This window comes from Myotis daubentonii, chromosome 12 (genome assembly GCF_963259705.1).
Source record: "Myotis daubentonii chromosome 12, mMyoDau2.1, whole genome shotgun sequence".
NCBI lineage: Eukaryota > Metazoa > Chordata > Mammalia > Chiroptera > Vespertilionidae > Myotis > Myotis daubentonii.
Window position 1 is genome coordinate 44,762,996 of NC_081851.1, and position 20,665 is coordinate 44,783,660.

General features: G+C 39.0%; 1 protein-coding gene across 4 annotated transcripts in view; it reads left to right on the plus strand.

The window, feature by feature from the left end:
- Positions 1-20,665, plus strand: part of XPO1 (exportin 1) — a 52,401-nt gene that overhangs the window by 13,512 nt on the left and 18,224 nt on the right. For all 4 annotated transcript variants that reach the window (XM_059659675.1, XM_059659676.1, XM_059659678.1 and 1 more), the window contains 4 exons: positions 691-763; positions 17,889-17,950; positions 18,165-18,209; positions 19,654-19,835. In XM_059659675.1, the coding sequence (XP_059515658.1) occupies positions 691-763; positions 17,889-17,950; positions 18,165-18,209; positions 19,654-19,835 (362 nt within the window). The remainder of the gene's footprint in view (positions 1-690; positions 764-17,888; positions 17,951-18,164; positions 18,210-19,653; positions 19,836-20,665) is intronic.

Here is a 20,665-nt window from a genome sequence, read left to right on the forward strand (position 1 = left end):
TACATTTTCAGTTATAACTTCTATATTTAGGAAGGAATACCTGAAAGGTAGATACAGATTGCAACATGCACTTGTATTATTTTTGACTGTGCACAAAAGTTTATCTTTAAGTTAATAGAAATAGCAAATATAAGGGTGGGGTTAAAATTTAAAATTAAACCCATGGGCTGTCTTGCTGCTCCTTAAATAACACACCAGTGATGTTTGTAAAGACTTTCTATAGAAAGTATCTTTGGCAATACTTTAATGCTTGGCCAAGAGCTTACAACTCCTAGAGGATGGTAGGAAGCTTGACAGCATCCAAGCAGCTAAATTCTTAGGAACCTGGTCGTGTTAAAGTACGTGAGCCTGTAAGCAGTCATTTATGCTGTGAATTCATATCTGGCTTCTACTTCCTTCTACAGATAAGCCCAATTGGCTGCAAAAAGGCTTTTTATTTGGTTCTTCCTGGTGTGAGCATGTGTAAACAGCAGGACATTAAATAGAGTAGTAAACAATAAAATGAGGAAAATGCATGAAAACTCAGTATATGGGTGAATAGATCCTTGTTTAATATATGTAATTAAACTTGGTAGCATAATGTTTTTGAAATTTTAGATGTAAATGTGTGAATGTCTGTCCATTTGTGAATCCTGAAAGTTGCTAGTCTTACAGTAATATATTCACATATCTCTGTTATCCAATTTTCAGTATTATGGACTACAAATTTTGGAAAATGTGATAAAAACAAGATGGAAGATTCTTCCAAGGAACCAGTGTGAAGGTAGGAAATATTTTATGAAATTGTAAATTCAGAAACTTTATGAATCCTGACATTTTTTATCATAGTTAAGTATTTGGGTAGTGGGTGTATTGAATCTAGTTTATTATGCTCTAACTTGGCCTGGCCTCAGGGGATCGGGCCAAAACCAGCTCTCCGTCAACCCCTGAGGGGTCCCGGATTGCGAGAGGGCAGTTCTTGGGTTATGCACCCCAGAATCAGGCTCCCTCCTCTCTGGTTCCCGGTGCGTCACCCGAGAACTGCAGCTGCCAAGTCATCGCAGCACAGCATCTCCTGCCTTGAGTGTCAGTGTGTGTCATAGCTACTAGAGGCCTGGTGCACGAAAATTTGTGAAAGAGTAGGCCTCTCTTTCCCCCAGCTGCTGACACCGGCTTCCCTCCTCTGGCAGCCTGCAGGCACCTGGGACCCGGGCTGGCTTTCCTCCAGCCCCAGCTTGGTGGGTCTAATTAGCATATTACCCTTTTATCATGATAGATAGATAGATAGATAGATAGATAGATAGATAGATAGATAGATAGATAGATAGATAGATGATAGATGGATGATTGAAATTATGGATGTCATCATGTGGCAAAGCAGGTTGTTTATAAGGTTATCTTTTTGGGGACAAAGGACACCATACTATTCAAACTTTTTATAATGTGATGAAAAATATGAATTTAGTTACTCTGGAACCATGTCTGAAGTGAATAAAATTTGAATGTGTGAATTGTTTAAAAATGTAGGACAGTAACTGACAAGTAACGAATGTTGTAACACATGAACAGTACACAAACTTAAAAAAGAAAAGGAAAAAAACACATTTTAAAAATCACAGTAAGCCTTTACCTTTTGAATTGTAAGAGGTTGACATCTTAAAATAAAGATAAGAAAACGAAGATATGGTGAGCAAAAGTAGGTTTACAGTTGTGAGTATGTGAAAGTTTATTCTTATTGTAATATTTTCCATATGAACAGTTGTAAGCCCACTTTTGCCCCACCTGGCATTTAACTTTTCCCTTTGTATTATTTTGGTAAAAGTAGTCATAGTTTAAGAAACATGGGATAAGGTAGTCTCTTGGATTTCTCTGCATTTACTTTAATTTTTCATGTACTGCCTTTATTGCCTACTTTATATCACTTGTTTTAATCTCTGAAAAACAGAGTTTGTACTTTATAATAGGGAGTATACTACTTTTGGTGGTATTTTCTTCTATTAAAATACTAGAGGCCCAGTACATGAAATTCATGCACTGGGGGAGTGCGGGGGGGGGGGCGGCTCGCTTCTTACTGCCCACCTTCTCGCTGCTCCTTAGTGCTGCTGTGGAGTGGGAGAGGCTCGTGCCTCCACCGCTGCGCTCGCCAGCCATGAGCCTGGCTTCTGGCTGAGCGATGCTCCCCCTGTGGGAGCACACTTAACCACCAGGGACACCCTGCACTGAGCGTCTGTCCTCTGATGGTCAGTGTGTATCACAGTGAACAGTCTTTCTGGTTATTCCGCCATAGCGGTTGCTTAGGCTTTTATTATATAGACTAGAGGCCTGGTGCAAAAAAATTGTTGCAGGGGCTGGGGGGGTGTTCCTCATCCCGGTCTGCACCCTCTCACAATCCGGGACCGCTGGCTCCTAATCACTCGCCTGCCTGCCAGCCTGATTGCCCCCCAACCACTCGCCTGCCGACCTGATCACCCACAACTGCCCTCACCTGCTGCAACCCGCCTCCTCCGTGTGAGGTGGTGGAACCTCAGGACCACCAGGCCCCACTGTGCGGAGCGGCTGCCAGGCCCCACCTCTGCTGTGCACATGCCATCTTGCGGCGACTTCACACATGAGGGCGCGAGGATCACCTAGGCTTTTATTAGTATAGATGCCCCTTTCTTTGACTATGGATCTTTAAGATGTTGTCTTTCACTTGATTTCTCATGTCATCTCTTTTTAAAAAAATACATTTTTTAAATGATTTCATTGAGAGAGAGAGAAACAGCAGTGATGAGAGAGAATCATTGGTCACTGGCTGCCTCCTGCACACCCCACACTGGGGATTGAGCCCGCAGCCCAGGCATGTGCCCTGACTGGGAATTGAACTGTGACCTCCTAGTTCATGGGTCTATATAGGCTCAACCACTGAGCAACATGGGCTAGGCTCTCATGTCATCTTTATGGTGGGATAGGGACCTGGATTTACTCAGCTAGTCTGACTTAAATCTGGATATCTATTTAGCATGCTTAGAGGTAAATAAGACAAGTTTTAATGACAAATATTTTTAATATATTTTAAAATAAAGATTAAGAATGATAGTATAGGAGGAAATAGTGTCTCCAAAAGAAGTTCCTATTTCTTTAAATGTTTTATTTTGCGTTGCAACCATTTTAGATCATGTTCTGTGACCTTCTCAGAAACTAATTAAGAGCAGTTTGACTATTGGCCCAAATAGATCCTTCATACTTTCCCATTGCTCTTTAGGGACCTTAGATGCCGTTTTCCTTTACTACTTTTGTTTGACACACATGTTCTGGGCCTCAAATTTAACTTTGGCCATGACTTACCATACCCAAAAAAAGTGTTTACTTTTTTACCTCAGTACCATTTTTACTGTAGTATAAGTCCCTCTTTTGTTCTTAAACATCTAGACCTTTACTTGTGATCACATAAAGATTGTACTAGATCAGTGGTTGGCAAACCGTGGCTTGTGAGCCACATGCGGTTCTTTGGCCCCTTGAGTGTGGCTCTTCCACAAAATACCACATGCTGGCGCGCACGTACAGTGCCATTGAAACTTTGTGGCCCATGCGCAGAAGTCGGTTTTCGGAAAGGAGATAGACGAAACAAGTATACAAGACAAGTGTGGATGGGAGATTTGGAAAGGGTCGACCTCATCGAACGTACCTCAATCAGATTGAGGACGTTTTTGCAAAGGCCAGCTTAGGAGTACCCTAATTTAGTTAATAACAATGTACCTACCTATATAGTTTAAGTTCAAAAAATTTGACTCTCAAAGAAATTTCACTCATTGTACTGTTGATATTTGGCTCTGTTGACTAATGAATTTGCCGATCACTGTACTAGGTGATATTCCATGACCTTTTCCAGGTTTAAATTTAAGTGATTTAAAATTATACTAGTTTATCAAAGTCATGATTGTATTTGTTATTTATAAAATTAGAGGCTAAGGGTCTACCTGAGGATTCAACATTGTTTGCTTTCTACATGAAGTGGAATGTGGTATATTTGTTTTTTGTTACATTTAAATTTAATTCTTTATTTATAGTGTTACATAAGTCTCCTTTTTTGCCCCATTGACCTCTCCCCAGCCGCTCCCATCCCCCAGCACATGCCCTCGTCCCCCCTGCTGTCTGTGTCCATTGGTTATGCTCATATGCATATATATTTGGTTTTTTATTATGACATCGTAAGAGCTCCCATATATTAATATGCAAGTATCCAACATATAATATTTCAGAGGCTTAAGACTATTTACTTTCAAGAGCCTATTGTCATGTTTGAAAAGACTGGAGGGGAAGCAGTGGTGATTATACTGCTTGGCTTAAGAGAATTCTGTTTCTGTTCTTTTCTCATCAATAAAGCATTGGAAAATAAATTCAGTACTGTATTAATTTTATAATTCTTTTTAACATTGTCAGTACTGGGGAGGCTTCTCCAGGCTTAAGATTTTGTATTTCACAGAATATGCTAGTATTTCTGAAAGTTAATTTTCCTTCATCTTTAAGTAACTTTGGTATTGGAAATGAATTGGTATAACCCTTCAAATACTGTACATTTCTTTGTCTTGGTCTTTGTCATGTCATTTAAAGCTGTCAGCGCTACTTCTTACTCTATCTTAGCATATATATTTACTAGAGGCCCGATGCACAAAATTCATGCAAAGGGCTCGGCCCCCACCCACCACAGCAGCTGCCTCTGTCTTGGCCCCCACCACGGCGTTGTCCAAAAGGACATCCGGTCTAATTAGCATAGTACGCTTTCATTATTACAGATTTTCCTGGGCACATATTGTGTATCTGCTTCGAACAAAGCATGATTAGGTATTAAGACTATATAAATATATCCTTACATCAGAGTGCATGCTAAGGGTCAGAATGTGCTAAAAGAAGGGAATAATGATTAGGTCGGGCCCTTTAGACAAGTTCCTTCATACAAATTGCAATGCTTGTATTTTAAAGGAAGTGTAGGTTTAGCTACACAAACAACAAACCAAAATAAATTTTGTACATTTTTTCTATCTAGCAATTTTTAAAATCTGATTTCAAGTGCTTGTTCATAAACGGTTAATTTTCACATGTTCTTTTAGGGTAATGGTACTTTTAATTCAGGCCTCTTGTCTAAAGCACTTTGCCAGGGAAATCTCTGACAATTCTAGACTGTGTTTAGATGTCTCTTGCTGCATGTTCCCTAGTAGATTCTGTACCAGTGGATCACAGATGAATACAATCTCATTGAGCAAAAAACACACAGGTAATAATTAGCCAAGTAAGGACATTTAAAAAAAAAAACCACACAGTTAAATGACATTTTAATTTAAAAATGATCAAGGGAGATAAATGTTCATAATAAAACATTTTTAAAAAATATATTTTTATTGATCTCAGAGAGGAAGGGAGAGAGAAACATCAATTATGAGAGAAAATTATTGAACAACTGTCTCCTGCATGCAAACCTGGGCATGTGCCCTTGACTGGAATTGAACCCAGAACCCTTCAGTCCACAGTCTGATGCTCCATCCACTGAGCCAAACTGCCTAGGGCCATAATAAAACATTTTAATAAATTCAGATTTATATACTACAAAATCTGCTACATTGCTTTGTTGTTGGGGTTTTTTTTAGGCCAGAAAAAATGTTAACTATTTGTAGTCTCCCTCTACTACCACCGCCATAACATTTCTCATACGTGGCTGTCATTGTTTTTTCTCACTCTTAATACCTCAAAATGTTAGCTTAATGATGTTAAGGATCAGAGAATGTCTATTGCATTCTTATTTCTTGGTACATGTGTCAGTATATAATTATTCAATTAATGAATTGCATATTATTGAGTTAATGTTATCCAATTGACTGAATTCTTCTACTTTAAGGAAATAATGACTTTCCCTATATTTTTACTCTTATAAATTATGTTATATAATTGATATCTTTGAGGTTAAGTTTTGAAGTGAGTATTTGCAGAGATGAGTGTTAGATCAAAGACTAAATATTTTTGACTTAAAGATGAAGGGGAAATTTTAATATGTGTAGAATAATTTCCAGTTGGGGAGTGTGTGCTAGTCACTGGAATAATTAAAGATATGCTAGGATTGTCAGTGATATTGAATCTATGTCTTAGTTGCACAACAACATTCATTATTCAGGTAAAACCCCCTCCCTTTTAAAAAATAATTTTAGAAAATTTTGTTGTTGTTAGTCCTCAGCCGAGGATATTTTCCATTGATTTTTAGAGAGAGTGGGAAGGGTAGAGGGAGAGAAAAATTGATTTGAGAGAGATACATTGAGTGGTTGTCTCCCACATGTACCCCAGCCCTGGAACTGGAATCAAGCTGCAACTGGTACATGCTCTACACCAGAATCAAACCCGGGACTCTTCTGTCCGGGGGCTGACACCCTGTCCACTGAGCCAAACCAGCTAGGGCTAAAAAGCAATTTTTGTACTTAGTTTAGAAATTTCAAACCATAAAGGAGTGGGGGGAGATACTAAAACTCCTTTTATTCCTCCCTGAAATAATTATCTGTATAAAGGTATCTCTGTATTTTAAAAAATTTAAACCAAAGGCTTGTGTTTTACTCCATTAAGGCATATGATTTATAAATCATTTTATGAGATTGATATGAATTTGCTGATATTGGAAAGAGGAGTGATGAATTAATGAATAGTCCAAAGTGATATACAATCATAATTGAACATTTGGCAGTTTGGTCACGTAAAGTAGTTGGACAAAGTTTCTGAGTTGTGCAGTTCTGTGTTATAATTTATGAAGTTGACAGACCAAAGCTGATTACTCTTAAGGTTTTTTGTTTGTTTTTGTTAATCCTCACCCTAAGATATTTTTCCATTGATTTTTCCCCCCCCCCCCACTTTTCTATTCCATTGATTTTTAAGAGAGAGTGGAAGTGAGGGGAAGAGACAAAGGGAGAGAAACATGAATGTGAGAGAGACACACATCAATTAGTTGCCTCTTACACATACCCCAGCCAGGTCCAGATCAAGCCTGCAACAGACGAATGTACCTTTGACCAGAATCAAACCTGCAACCCTTCAGTCTGTGTGTCTAATCCTTAACCACTGAGCAAAACCAGCTAGGTTACCCATAAGGTTTTATGCAATGCTTTCCTTTGGAATGAGGCACATGGTAATTTACTATATGATCTTACATAAGTTTCTGTACCTCTTTGAATTTTGACTGTCTTGCCAAGGTTATTGTGATATAAGAGGTGGAATATGTGTAAAGCTCTCTGTGCCTCTAGGGCAGCTGTGGGCAAACTACGGCCCACAGGCCGGATCCGGCCCGTTTGAAATGAATAAAACTAAAAAAAAAAGACTGTACCCTTTTATGTAATGATGTTTACTTTGAATTTATATTAGTTCACACAAACACTCCATCCATGCTTGTGTTCTGGCCCTCCGGTCCAGTTTAAGAACCCATTGTGGCCCTCGAGTCAAAAAGTTTGCCCACCCCTGCTCTAGGGGCTGGATATGAATAAACAGCATGTGTTTTGAAGTCTGTTTTTTTCCCCCCACAAAAATATCTCCATTTCCATTTTACCGGCCTATATAATAAAACCCCAGTGTGCAAATCGACTGAACGGCGGAACGACTGGTCGCTATGATGTGCACTGACCACCAGGGGGGCAGGCGTTCAACCCAGGAGCTGCCCCCCTGGTGATCAGTATGCTACCCCTATGGGAGCGCTGCTCAGCCAGAAGCTGGGCTCATGGCTGGTGAGCGCAGTTGGCAAGAGCCTCTCCTGCCTCTGTTGCAGGTGGGCCGTAAGGAAAAAGGGGTCCCAGGCTGCAAGAGGGTGTGGGCTGAGCTGAGGGACACACACACACACACACACACAGTGCATGATTTTCATGCACCGGTCCTCTAGTATACATATACTAGTCTCAAGCTATTTTGAAAAAATTTCTGCAATAGCTTCCTAACTGGACTTTTTTCTTTTATTATTATTTTTTAAAAGTATATATTTTATTGATTTTTTACAGAAAGGAAGAGAGAGGGATAGAGAGGTGGAATCATCGAGTGAGAAACATTGATCAGCTGCCTCCTGCACACCTCCTACTGGGGATGTGCCCGCAACCAAGGTACATGCCCTTGACCGGAATCAAACCTGGGACCTTTCAGTCCGCAGGCCGACACTCTATCCCCTGAGCCAAACCGGTTAGGGCTGGACTTCTTAATACCCACTTTTGTGTGTTATAGTCCCCCTAAAGGATTTACCATGATATTTTACTTATTTGTCTGTTTATTTGTTTACTTATTTATTTTTAAAATATATTTCTTTATTGATTTCAGAGAGGAAAGGAGAAGGGGGGGGAAGAGAGAGAGAGAGAAACATCAATGATGACACAGAATCATTGATCGGCTGCTTCCTGAACACCCCCTACTGGGGATTGAGCCCGCAACCCAGGCATGTGCCCTTGGCTGGAATCGAACCTGGGACCCTTTAGTCTACAGGCTGACACTCTATCCACTGAGCCAAGCTGGCCAGGGATAGGATTTACCATGATATTTTAAAAACAGAACTCATTGGGTCACTCCCATGCTTAATTAAGACCTCCCATTGTACTGAAGATCACATGTTCAATATGTTGATTGTAAGTGATACTGGCTTTTAAAATTATTTGTATTTGCTATTTTGTTTGTTTTATTAAGGTATAATTTGCCATACACTTTGGATAGCATTTCTAAAGTGTATAATTTGATGTTATATTTTATTTTTTCGGATCCTCAACCATCCCCACGCCCCAGTCTGCTTGTACATGCTGCAGTCTGCCTGTACACACCCCACCCTTGACTTCCAGCAGCTGCCAGCAGCCCCCTCCACCTCACATGCCCTCACACCAGATAGCCCCACCCAATTTGATAAGTTTTCATTTATGCATATACCCATGAAGCCACCACTATAATCAAGATGTTCCTCTTGGCCTGGCTGGCGTGCTCGGTGGTTGAACATCAACCTGTGATCCGGGAGGTCATGGTTCCATTCCTGGTCAGGGCACATGCCCAGGTTGTGGGCTCAATCCCCAGTGTGGGACGTGCAGGAGGTAGCTGATTAGTGATTCTCTCTCATCATTAATGTTTTTATCCCTTTCTCCTTCTTCTCTGAAATCAACCTACAGTGGGGCCTTGACTTACAAGTGTCCCAACTAACAAGTTTTTTGAGATAAGAGCCGTCTCTCGGCCAATTTTTTGCTTTGAGTTGCAAGCTAAAATTCGGGTTACAAGCCAGCTTCAGATACCCCACCGCTAGTTGGCTCAGCGAACGTCACAGTGAACGCCACAACATCAGCCCAGCATCACGTGTCTCACTCGTTCACTTTTGATTTGACATACAAGTAATTTGAGTTACGAGCTCCGTCACAGAACGAATTAAACTCGTAAGTCAAGGCCTGACTGTATATAATAAAAGAGAAACATGTAAATTGACCATTCCTTTGCTACGCTCACCAGCCAATTAGTGAATATGCAAATTAACCTCACAAAGATGGTGGGTTAATTTGCATGCACAGGAGCCGGTGGAGAGCAGAAGCGGGCAAGCCAGCAACTTGGGGGGCCGTGGGTCCCTCAGTTGCTTCCTTGGGGCAGCGTGGCTCCCTTGGTCACCGGGCGGAGAGCAGAGCAGGAAAGCTGGATGTTTAGGGGGACGTGGCTCCCTCAGTCACTCCCAGCGCGGGAATTCTGGGAATAGTAGTTCTGGTGGCAGCCCTAGGACCTGAAGCAGAAGCCCAGAGCACGGGGAGCACCAGGAATGCTGGGAATCGTAGTTCTGGTGGCAGACGGATCTCCTAGACCAGTGATGGCGAACCTATGACATGCGTGTCAGAGGTAACACGCGAACTCATTTTTTTGGTTGATTTTTCTTTGTTAAATGGCATTTAAATATATAAAATAAATATCAAAAATAGAAGTCTTTGTTTTACTTTGGTTGCAGAGATCAAAAAATTTCTATATGTGACACGGCACCAGAGTTAAGTTAGGGTTTTTCAAAATGCTGACATGCCGAGCTCAAAAGGTTCACCATCACTGTCCTAGACACTAGATCAAAGTGAGCCTAGAGGAAGTTACTGTTCCGGTGGGGGATGGAGGGAAAGCAAAGGTGAGAGACATAAGTAAAATCAGTGTCTAGGAAAAATTAAAGGGAAGATATCCTAAAACTTCCAGGAAATCTCTACCAATGAAGCAAAGAAAAAAAAGTGCCTCTATTCTGTGAGCAACAAACCAAACTGGGTTGGGAGTCTCAGACAATTCGCTCATATGATTGCAAAGACAGAAACTCCCAGATTGGAGAGGGCTCCCCTGAGACCTCCCAGATTGGAGAAGGTGCAGGTAGAGCTGATGGACCCCCTCCAACACTCCCACCAACCCCCCACCCCTATGCACAAATCTTTGTGCACCAGGCCCCTAGTCCTATGTAATAAAAGGCTAATATGCAAATTGTCCCCACGGGCGGGAGTTCGACCAACTGGGAGTTAGACGTGCGCTAACCATCGTGGGGCGACCAGTGGGGCAATTGGCGGACGGGCGGTGCCCGGCCAAGGTGGGTGCAAGCGGGAGCCCCAATCACCCCACAGATTGGCCCTGATCGCCAGGAAGGCCTAGGGACCCTACTGGTGCAGGAATTTCGTGCACCAGGCCTCTAGTATGTATATAAAAGCCTAAGCGACCAGCTGACCATTCGACCGGCTGACTCGTAGCTATGACGCACACTGACCACCAGGGGACAGACGCTCAACTCAGGAGCTGGCGAACAACAGCAACTTTGCAGAGTGCCCTTTCACACTCCAGGACCCCTCCTGAGGATATCAGTCTGCCATTTTCAGCCCAATCCCCACAGGCCAGGCCGAGGGACCCGGGCCTCTATTAAAAATATAGTTTTTTTTAAAAAAAGAAAAGATGTTAATCTTAATTACCTATTCTACCCTCTAACCTGGTTTCTATTACCCACATAGTGTAGGTGTATGTTTAACTATTTTCCAAAATGGTTGTATCATTTTACATTCTTGTGAATGTAAAGTATATGAATATGCTTTACATCCTCACTAAAGCTTGGTATGGTGAGTGTTTTTAATTCTAGCATATGATGGCTTCTGGTTTTAATTTGCATTTCCCTAATGACTAATGCTGTTGAGCATTCTTTCACATCATCTCTCTATTGCTCTCTATTGAACACAGATGGTGGTTGTTTTCCTTTGTTGGTAATTTTTTAATTATTGATTTTTTACTGAGAGGAAGGGAGAGGGATAGAGAGTTAGAAACATCGATGAGAGAGAAACATCGATCAGTTGCCTCCTACACACCCCTTATGGGAATGTGCCCGCAAACATGGTGTACATGCCCTTGACCGGAATCGAACCCGGGACCCTTCACTCCGCAGGCCGATGCTCTATCCACTGAGCCAAACCAGTCAGGGCTAATTTTGGGGTTCTTAAGCCCTTGTGTCTAAAGCAAATTCATAAGAAATTCATTTCCCCCCACCTAGAATGTGATGTTAGAAGTATTATCAGTCTTAGACAGGTGCCCCTATTTGTACGTTTGTTCCAGTTTTATACCAAGGTGGGATAATAAAAATATAATATTGATTTAAATATGCATTTTATATCTAAGAAAATAAGTCAATATTTTCAAAATGTCCTATTATATTTTAGTGTCATACATATTTGATAGAAAGTAATTTCCTACCACTTCTGGTAAGGTAGCACTTACGTTCTTACAAAGTTTCCTATTTATGTGGAATTAGCATAGGATGTTTACTTGAGACCTAACAATACCTAATACTTAGCTTGTATATAGCAATAGGAAATGGGAACCACTTATAGAAAGACTTGATTACAGGAGGGTGGATTTTAATAAATTTGTTTTTTTTGTTGTTCGAGGAAAAATTGTTAAAGATTTAATAAAATAAAATTGTCTTGTAAAATACACACAACAGTCTTTGTCATATCAAGTGTATGATTTAGTGTTGGTAAGTACATTCACAGTATTGCGCAACCATTGTCGCTGTACCGCTCCAAAATTTTTCATCATCCCAAATTGAAACTACCCAGTAAACATTAACACTTTACACTCTCTCCCCAGTACCTATTAATCACTATTATACTTTCTGTCTCTATGGATTTGCCTATTCTAGTCATCACATATATGTGCAATCATGCCATATTTGGGGAGGGAGGGGGGTGTCTCATTTATTTCACTTAGCATATTTCCAAGGTTTGTCCTATGTTTTAACATGCATCAGAATTTTGTTGCTTTTTATGGCCAAATAATATTCTCTTGTATGTTGAATACACATACTTTACTTATTCATTCATTTCTGTATAGACATTTGGGCTGTTTTTATATTTTGGCTATTATAAATAATGATGCTATAAGCTTAATAAAATTTTGATTTCTGCATTATCTTATAAAGTTCTTAATAAGTATCTGTTTTAGGCTATAAATTTTTTTAAGATAGATGAATAGTCTTATAAATCCATTTCTCTTCAAATTACTAAATATGTAGGCAAGTAAATGAGTTAGTCTGATTCTAGCCTATCTATGGGAGCCCTAGGTTAAGAACTGCCACTTTTGAATTGTTTTTAGCTATTTGTCCCTTTATATTGCTGATCTCACAGGTTCATTCCATCGAGTGACCAGGATGATATTATGGACTCCTGACAATAAGGCAACAAGGAGAACTATTTTAGAGCACTATACAGGGTGGGGTAAAAATAGGTTTATAGTTGTTCATATGGAAAGTATTACAATGATTACTGACACAAGAATAAATTCTCTTTCGTGTGCTCACAACTATAAACCTGTTTTTGCCCCATTCTGCATTTTAGTGTCTGCCATGAGGTAGTAACCACTTGAGCTAAAGCCCACCCTCACCCTATATTTCAGAGACTCTCTGATGATTGGTAGCTTAAATGAACAGATGCTTATAATCGAAGGCACAGGAAAAGAGCCTTCGTTTTTTACAGTTTTGATGGAGGGATTTACTTAGTTTACTCTTTAAAAAAAAAAATATTTTCATTGATTTCAGAGAGGAAGGGAGAGAGATTAGAAACATCAATGAGAGAGAATCATTGATTGGCTGGCTCCTGCACCCCTCCTCCTGGGTATCAAGCCTGCAACCTGGGCATATGCTCTTGACCTGAAATGAAGCCTGGGACCTTTCTTTCCACTGGTAATCCTCACCTGAGGATATTTTTCCATTGATTTTTAGAGAGGGAAAGACAGAGAAATACCATGGGAGAGAAACACACTAATTGGTTGCCTCCCTCAAGCATCCTACCAGACCTGGGGCCCAGGGAAGTGGCGTGCAGCCGAGGTATGTGACCTTGATCAGAGTTGAACCTGGGATCCTTTGGTCTGTAGGCTGATACTCTGTCCACTGAAGCAAACCGGCTAGGGCTGAGCTGCTTTTCAAAAAAAATTTTTTAACATTTTTATTGGTTTCAGAGGAAGTGGGGGGGGGGGGAATCATCAGTGATGAGAGAATCATTGATTGGCTGCCTCCTGCACATCCCTTATTAGGGATTGAGTGTACAATCCGAGCATGTGCCCTTGACTGGAATCCAACCCAGGACCCTTTAGTCCACAGGTCAACGCTCTATTCACTGAGCCAAACAGGCTAGGGCTGCTTTTCAAACATTTTTGAGTAAACTCTAGGAAGGAATTGGGGGGAGGAGTTAAGGTACTTGATCAAATAAGCTCTGGTATCTAGCAATTGGAGATTCTGGACAGTCTTTAAAAAAGTCAGTAGTGCTTGGTCAGAAAGATGGTTGTTTATATATAAAAGTTAGTCTTTTGAAGGGAAAGAAGTACCAACTATGGTAAAGTGACATTAAATTGACTATTGTCTATGAGAATCTGCGTTATTGTCTACTTATATTGCTTCTTTCCTATTTTCATCTTTCACCCTTCGTTCCATCTACAGTGTATCTTAGAAGCCTCTGAAAAGAGGGTCAAGATAATTAATGAATCGGTAACAGAGAAGTAGAAGGCTGTCTCATCCTGTTTTATATTCTCTGAAGCTGAGAAAAGCCTCCAAATCTTACATATTCCGACTAGAGGCAACAGTAGTAGTTTTGGACATTGTCTGGTTCCTTGTGACAAAATAAGAAGAAAAAGTAGTGATTTATTATTATTATTATTCTTTTTCTTTTTCTTTTCTTTTTTTTTTTTTTAGTTTTGGAAGAAAGAGAAACATCAACTTGTTGTTCCATTTATTTATGCATTTAATTGGTAGATTTTTTTATGTGCCCTGACCAGGGATCAAACTCCCAATCTTGACATACCAGGTTGATGCGCTAACCAACTGAGCTACCTGGCAGGTTCCTGAATTTCTTATTACATTGTATTGTCAGCCATTTAATCAAAGAGCAGGCTGCCCTGGCCAGTGTTTCTCAGTGGTTTAGAGCAGTGGTCGGCAAACCACGGCTCACGAGCCACATGAGGCTCTTTGGCCCCTTGAGTGTGGCTCTTCCACAAAATACCAAGTGCAGGTGTTTAGAGTGTTGGCCTGCGCACCAAAGGGACTTGGGTTCAATTCCCAGTCAAGGGCATATACTTCAATTGTAGGTTCCATCTCGAGCCCCCTTCAAAATTTTTTGAAAAGTATCTCAATTAAGCAGCTTGGGGATAGTATGGGAAGTAACCAATCAATGTCTCTCACATCAATCTTTCCCTCGCTCCCATTGTTAAAAATCAATGGGGAAATATCCTTAGATGAGGATTAACAACAACAAAAGCAGGCTGTATTTTTGTTTCTATTTTTAAACTTGTAAACTTGAATTAAGAGGTTTCAGAGGAATGCTTACTCTTTTTTAAAAAAATATATTTTATTGATTTTTTTACAGAGAGGAAGGGAGAGGAGAGGGATAAAGAGAACAGTGATGGTGAACCTATGACACGCGTGTCAGAGGTGGCACACGAACTCATTTTTTTGGTTGATTTTTCTTTGTTAAATGGCATTTAAATATATAAAATAAATATCAAAAATAGAAGTCTTTGTTTTACTGTGGTTGCAAATATCAAAAAATTTCTATATGTGACACAGCACCAGAGTTAAGTTAGGGTTTTTCAAAATGCTGACACGTCGAGCTCAAAAGGTTCGCCATCACTGAGTTAGAAACATGGATGAGAGAGAAAGATCAATTCAGCTGCCTCCTGCACACTCACTACTGGGGATGTGCCCGCAACCAAGGTATATGCCCTTGACTGGAATCGAACCTGGAAGGAACCCTTCAGTCCGCAGGCCAACGCACTATCCACTTAGCCAAACCAGTTAGGGCGGAATGCTTACTCTTTATTTTTTTATTTCTTTAGACGGCCCGTTTCCTTATTTTGGGTGGGCCTTAATGATAGTAATTTATGTGTAAAGAACAGAAAGGTCATTGATATCAGAATTGTTTTGATTAGATCTAACGGGTAATATGGACACATGATTGTTGTGTGGTATAATTTAGTGCTCATTTAAAAAATAATTTGGCTCCCCTAATTGTTACATTTTAAAAATCACCTTATTGAAACTAGACCTGATTTTACTTTGTGTCCACAAAGCCTCTTAATACTTTGAAGTAATTTTAGACTATAGAATTGTTGCCCAGAAAAGTACAGATTGGCTTTATAGTAACAACTTACACACCATAATAAAATGAACAAACCAGAAATTAACATGTGGTTCAGTATTATTAACTGAACTGTGGACCTTAATTCACATTTCATAAGCTTTTTCTCTAATATCCTTCCTATGTTCTACAATTCATTTAGTTGTGTCTCTTTAGTCTTTCAATCTGTGACAGTTTTTAATTCCTCATTCTATGCTTTTGACACTTGCGTTCTGGTCCATTATTTTGTATAGTGGATTTTAGTTTAGGTTTGTTCTTAATATAATTAGACTGCGGTACATATTTTTTTAAGCGAGAATACCACCTAACCAGGGGCTACATAATGTCAATATGTTTAATTGATACTTTATTAGCCTTTATCAGTGGTTATGGTGTCTGCTGGTTTTTTGTTTACAAAATTACTATTTTTCACATTGAAAGTGATAAGTTTCTTGGAGAGATAATTTCACACCATGCAGATAATATCCAATTTCTCCTGAAGGCTTGCCCATTCATTTTAGCACATTGGTGGGCCTTGTCTGCAACAGTGAGTATTGTCTTTTGCCTAATGTGGAACTTATTTTTTTAAATATATTTTTATTGATTTCGGAGAGGAAAGAGTGGGAAAGAAAGATAGAAACATCAGTGATGAAAGAGAATCATTGATTGGCTGCCTCCTGCATGCCCCTTACTGATGCTCTATCTACTGAGCCAAACTTGGATTGGGCCAGCCGGTCCATTCTTAAAAGATGTTCTGATTTGGTAGATGAGGGTTAGGACTCAGTTTCAGAAAGTCTTATCTATAGTTCCAAAGTTCAGACAGCTCTGAAAATTGAAAATCTTTATCAATCATTTGGCAGCAAAACCTAAATTAAACAGATGTGAGATCAGTCTTTATGTAGGGAAAAATAAGAATTCTATTAGGGATCTTGCTTCAGTCCCTTTGGGCATGTTAATGTCAGTACATCACATTACACTAAAAATATTTTTGTCTTTATAAAAAATATTCTTTTAATTGATTTTTAGGGAGGGAGGAAGAAGAGAGATAAAAACTCAATGATGAGAGTGAATCATTGATCGGCTGCTTCCTGCATGTTTCCCACTAGGGATTCAGCCTGCAACCCAGGCATGTGCTCTGACCAGTATCAAACTGACTTCCTGGTTCATAGATTGACACTCAACCGCCGAGCCACACCAACTGGACTTACTTTAAACTTTAAGGAGATCTGTAGTATAGTACATGTAAATTCTGAATGATATAAATTTAAAGCAAAGATATAGAGTCTTAACTGTTTGAAGAATAAGCTGTATTATTAAGGGGTCCTTAGGTAAAAAAAAACATTGCAAACAAAAGATAGTTCCCTAACTCTTTTTTTCCTACATTGTAGTGGGGAAATTTTTAAAGCAAATTTCCAGGTTGTGGCTAGGTAGCTCAGTTGGTTAGAGCATCAACCGGATACACCGAGTTCAGTCCTCGGTCAGGGCACATACAAGAATCAAGCAATGAATGCATAAATAAGTGTAACAACAAATTGATGATTCTCTCTTTCTAAAAGCAATCAATAAAATTTTTTAAAAAATGCTCTCCTGGAATTAGCTTAATGTTATAATAAAATAAATTGGGAAAGGATAAATATATCTGACCTTGATTTATAAGTATTTTACATAAAACTTTATAATGCTCACAAAGTAACATCTTTAGTGTTTTTGCAGTTTTAACCCACAAAAATAAGTGGATATGTGTGTTTATTTAAGTGAAGAGCACATTAGTCCCTTGCGGTATTTTTTTATCTCAAAATTACTATATCGGCATACTTAACTGGTATAGCATCTAAAGATTATCTTAGAACAATGGTCACCAACCTTTCAGACCTCACGGACCATCAGTGGTCTGTGGGCCATGGGTTGGTGACCGCTGTCTTAGAAGATGTTAATTTGTAATTGTTCAATCTAAATTTTTTAAGGTTAACAACAAAACCTAAAAACTTAAAGTAGTGTACTAAAGCCCTGGCTAATGTGGTTCAGTGGATTGAGCATTGTTCTGTGCACCAAAAGGTTGCCCACAATTCCCGGTCAGGGCACATGCCCAGGTTTCCAGTCAATGTTTCTCTCCCTCTCCCTTGCATTCTGTCTAAAGTCAATTTTTTTTTTATAGTATAAAGTAGTATGTTAAATTTTTCCCAAAAAGCCAACATTGGTGATGGGATTAGGCATATTGTCGGGCTGTGCTCTGCCCTCTTCATCCCCCAACTTTTTGTTCCTGAAGATATGCTATAAAAATAGTGATTTTTTTTTCTTCCATAGGAATAAAAAAATACGTTGTTGGCCTTATTATCAAGACCTCATCTGATCCAACTTGTGTAGAGGTAAGAGATTTTTTGAAGATTATTGTGAAAATGTAAAAGCATTCAAATATTGGATCTTCAACTTAAACCTTACTATCACAGAGCTATAAAAACATATACACAGTCATTTTCAATAAATATGCAGTTATTTTTCTCTCAGAGGTTTCTTATGCTTTTGTTCTTAACTATACCTATTTTAGGCTCTCATTTAAACAAAATGTTTCTCTTTTCTTAGAAGGAAAAAGTATATATCGGGAAATTGAATATGATTCTTGTTCAGGTAAGCTTTCACTGTTTTCCTCAGAAGAGTTCAATGTTTCAGTTAGGCTAATTACTTGAACAAAATATTTGAACCCACTTTATTGAATAACTAAACTAACATCTTGCAGAAGTAGTGATAGCAATATTTTTTAAAAATATATTTTTACTGATTTCAGAGAGGAAAGGAGAGGGAGAGAGGTAGAAACATCAATGATGAGAGAGAATCATTGATAAGCCAAGCCTCCTCCTGCTCGCCCCCTACTGGGACCGAGCCTGGCAACCCGGGCATGTGCACTTGACCAAAATTGAACCTGGGACCCTTCATTCAAACTGGCTAGGGCGATAGTAGTCTTTATAATTACTATAATAGTTAACCTACTATGTAGCATTTGAAATTGTAAGCCTGAAAACCCATCACTCTATGGCTCCAATATGGATTGGACTTGATTAAAATTTTCTCGTTTATGCTTGGTACTGTGAGTGTTTCCATGTTACCTGTCAGTTTTAATTTTTATTGTAGCATTCCTTTAAGACAGTTTTTCAAACTTCCTGTATAATCTAACTTTAGAAATTTTAACTTATCTGTTTTTAATATAAAAAAAAATTTTCCTGCCCTGGCGGGTTTGGCTCACTGGATAGAGCGTCAGCCTGGGGACTGAAGGATCCCAGATTCGATTAAGGTCGAGGGCATGTGCCTTGGTTGCGGGCCATCCTCAGTAGGGGGCGTGCAGGAGGCAGGAGGCAGCTGATCTCTCATCTCTCATCTATGTTTCTAACTCTCTATCCCTTTCCTTTCCTCTCTGTAAAAAAATCAATAAAATATATTAAAAAAATTTTTTTTCCTGAGATTGGGTGTGTAAGGAAAAAGAAAATTTGCTCTTTAATAGTTTTGGGAACTTAAATGATTTTTAAAACATTTGCATTTTCACTGAGTTATATTGGCTTTTATACTAAGACTTTTTGTTGGTAACCTATTTCTAAATGGGGAGAGGAAGGAGTACAAAGAAGATAGTTACTAACCTCTTAATTCACAGGTGCTGTTACAGAATATCCGGTTCAGAAATATCCCTAGTGTACAATGTATGCAGTACAGACTTAAAAATCGAACACAGTCTATTATTGGTCAAAAAATTATTCTATCCCCAGTTGTAATGCCTCCTTTCTTCTATTAAATTTATATATCCAAACTTTTGCCTATCTGGCAGATATTGTATGCATACACATTAGAGCCAGATTAGACCAGTTGGGGTAACTGAGAGTAGTTGTAGGGCATTTGAGACAGAGGGCTTCATCTGTGTTGTACTTTCTATCCAGTGTATTTTGTGAATGGTGGCACATTTCCTCTTTTAATAAAGCAGTAGAAAATGGAAAGTGGTTTGATATTTGCTCCTTTTAATATGACGCAATACCTTTGAAGTTTTGCCATTGACGAGTGAAATGAAATTAACATTTTCTTATTTTAGATACTGAAACAGGAATGGCCAAAACACTGGCCAACTTTTATCAGTGACATTGTTGGAGCAAGTAGGACCAGTGAGAGTCTCTGTCAGAATAATATGGTGATTCTTAAACTCTTGAGTGAAGAAGTATTTGATTTCTCTAGTGGACAGATAACCCAAGTGAAAGCTAAGCATTTAAAAGACAGGTGAGTATTGTGTTTAAGAAGCTCAAGTAATTTCTCAAACTATTGAAAGGAATTTAGAGGCAGGCTGTAAGTTTTTAAAGGATTGTGATTGTTAATATGATAAATCACTTGGTTTTTTTAGTGCAAATTTAAAAAGTTTTACAGTGAGCCTAATATTCTAAACATGGAGGCTTACAAAGTACATATGGTGTTAAGATACGATTTTATACTTCATTGTCACAGCAAAAGAACGTCATACGTCACATGGGAAAGGATTGTAGGTTGAGAATTCCCTTTGGGATATGTTTTATACAGTGACTACTTAATTGTGGCTTCCAAGGAAAATTACTTGTGTCCAAATGACAGCTGAATTTTTACTAGTCCTGCATCTTGTCGGTTTCCTACTGTTAACACTAGGATCATGCTAAACTTTATTTTCTTTCTTCTTAGTTATTAAAAATTAGTTGAAGTCATTAAGACACAGCAGTATGTCACTTTTATATACCATTATGTGGTCAAACTAGCTTCAGAATTTACAATATTTCCTCTGATTTGGTGTATTTGGCATATACAGGATATGACAAAAGTACGTTTACAATTTGTTCCTATGGGAAAAAAATATATAGCTAATAAATCATGGAAGAATAAACTGTTTGATGTACTCATATCTGTAAAGCTACTTTTGACCAACTCTGCATATAATGCCACTTCACTTATTTTGGAGAGTTGTGGGGTTTTTTTTGTTTTTTTTTTTAATGTATTTACAGATTTTTTAGAGAGAAGGGATGAAGAGAGAGAAAGAGAAATAGCAACATTGATCAGCTGCCTCCTGCACTCCCCCACCAAGGCAT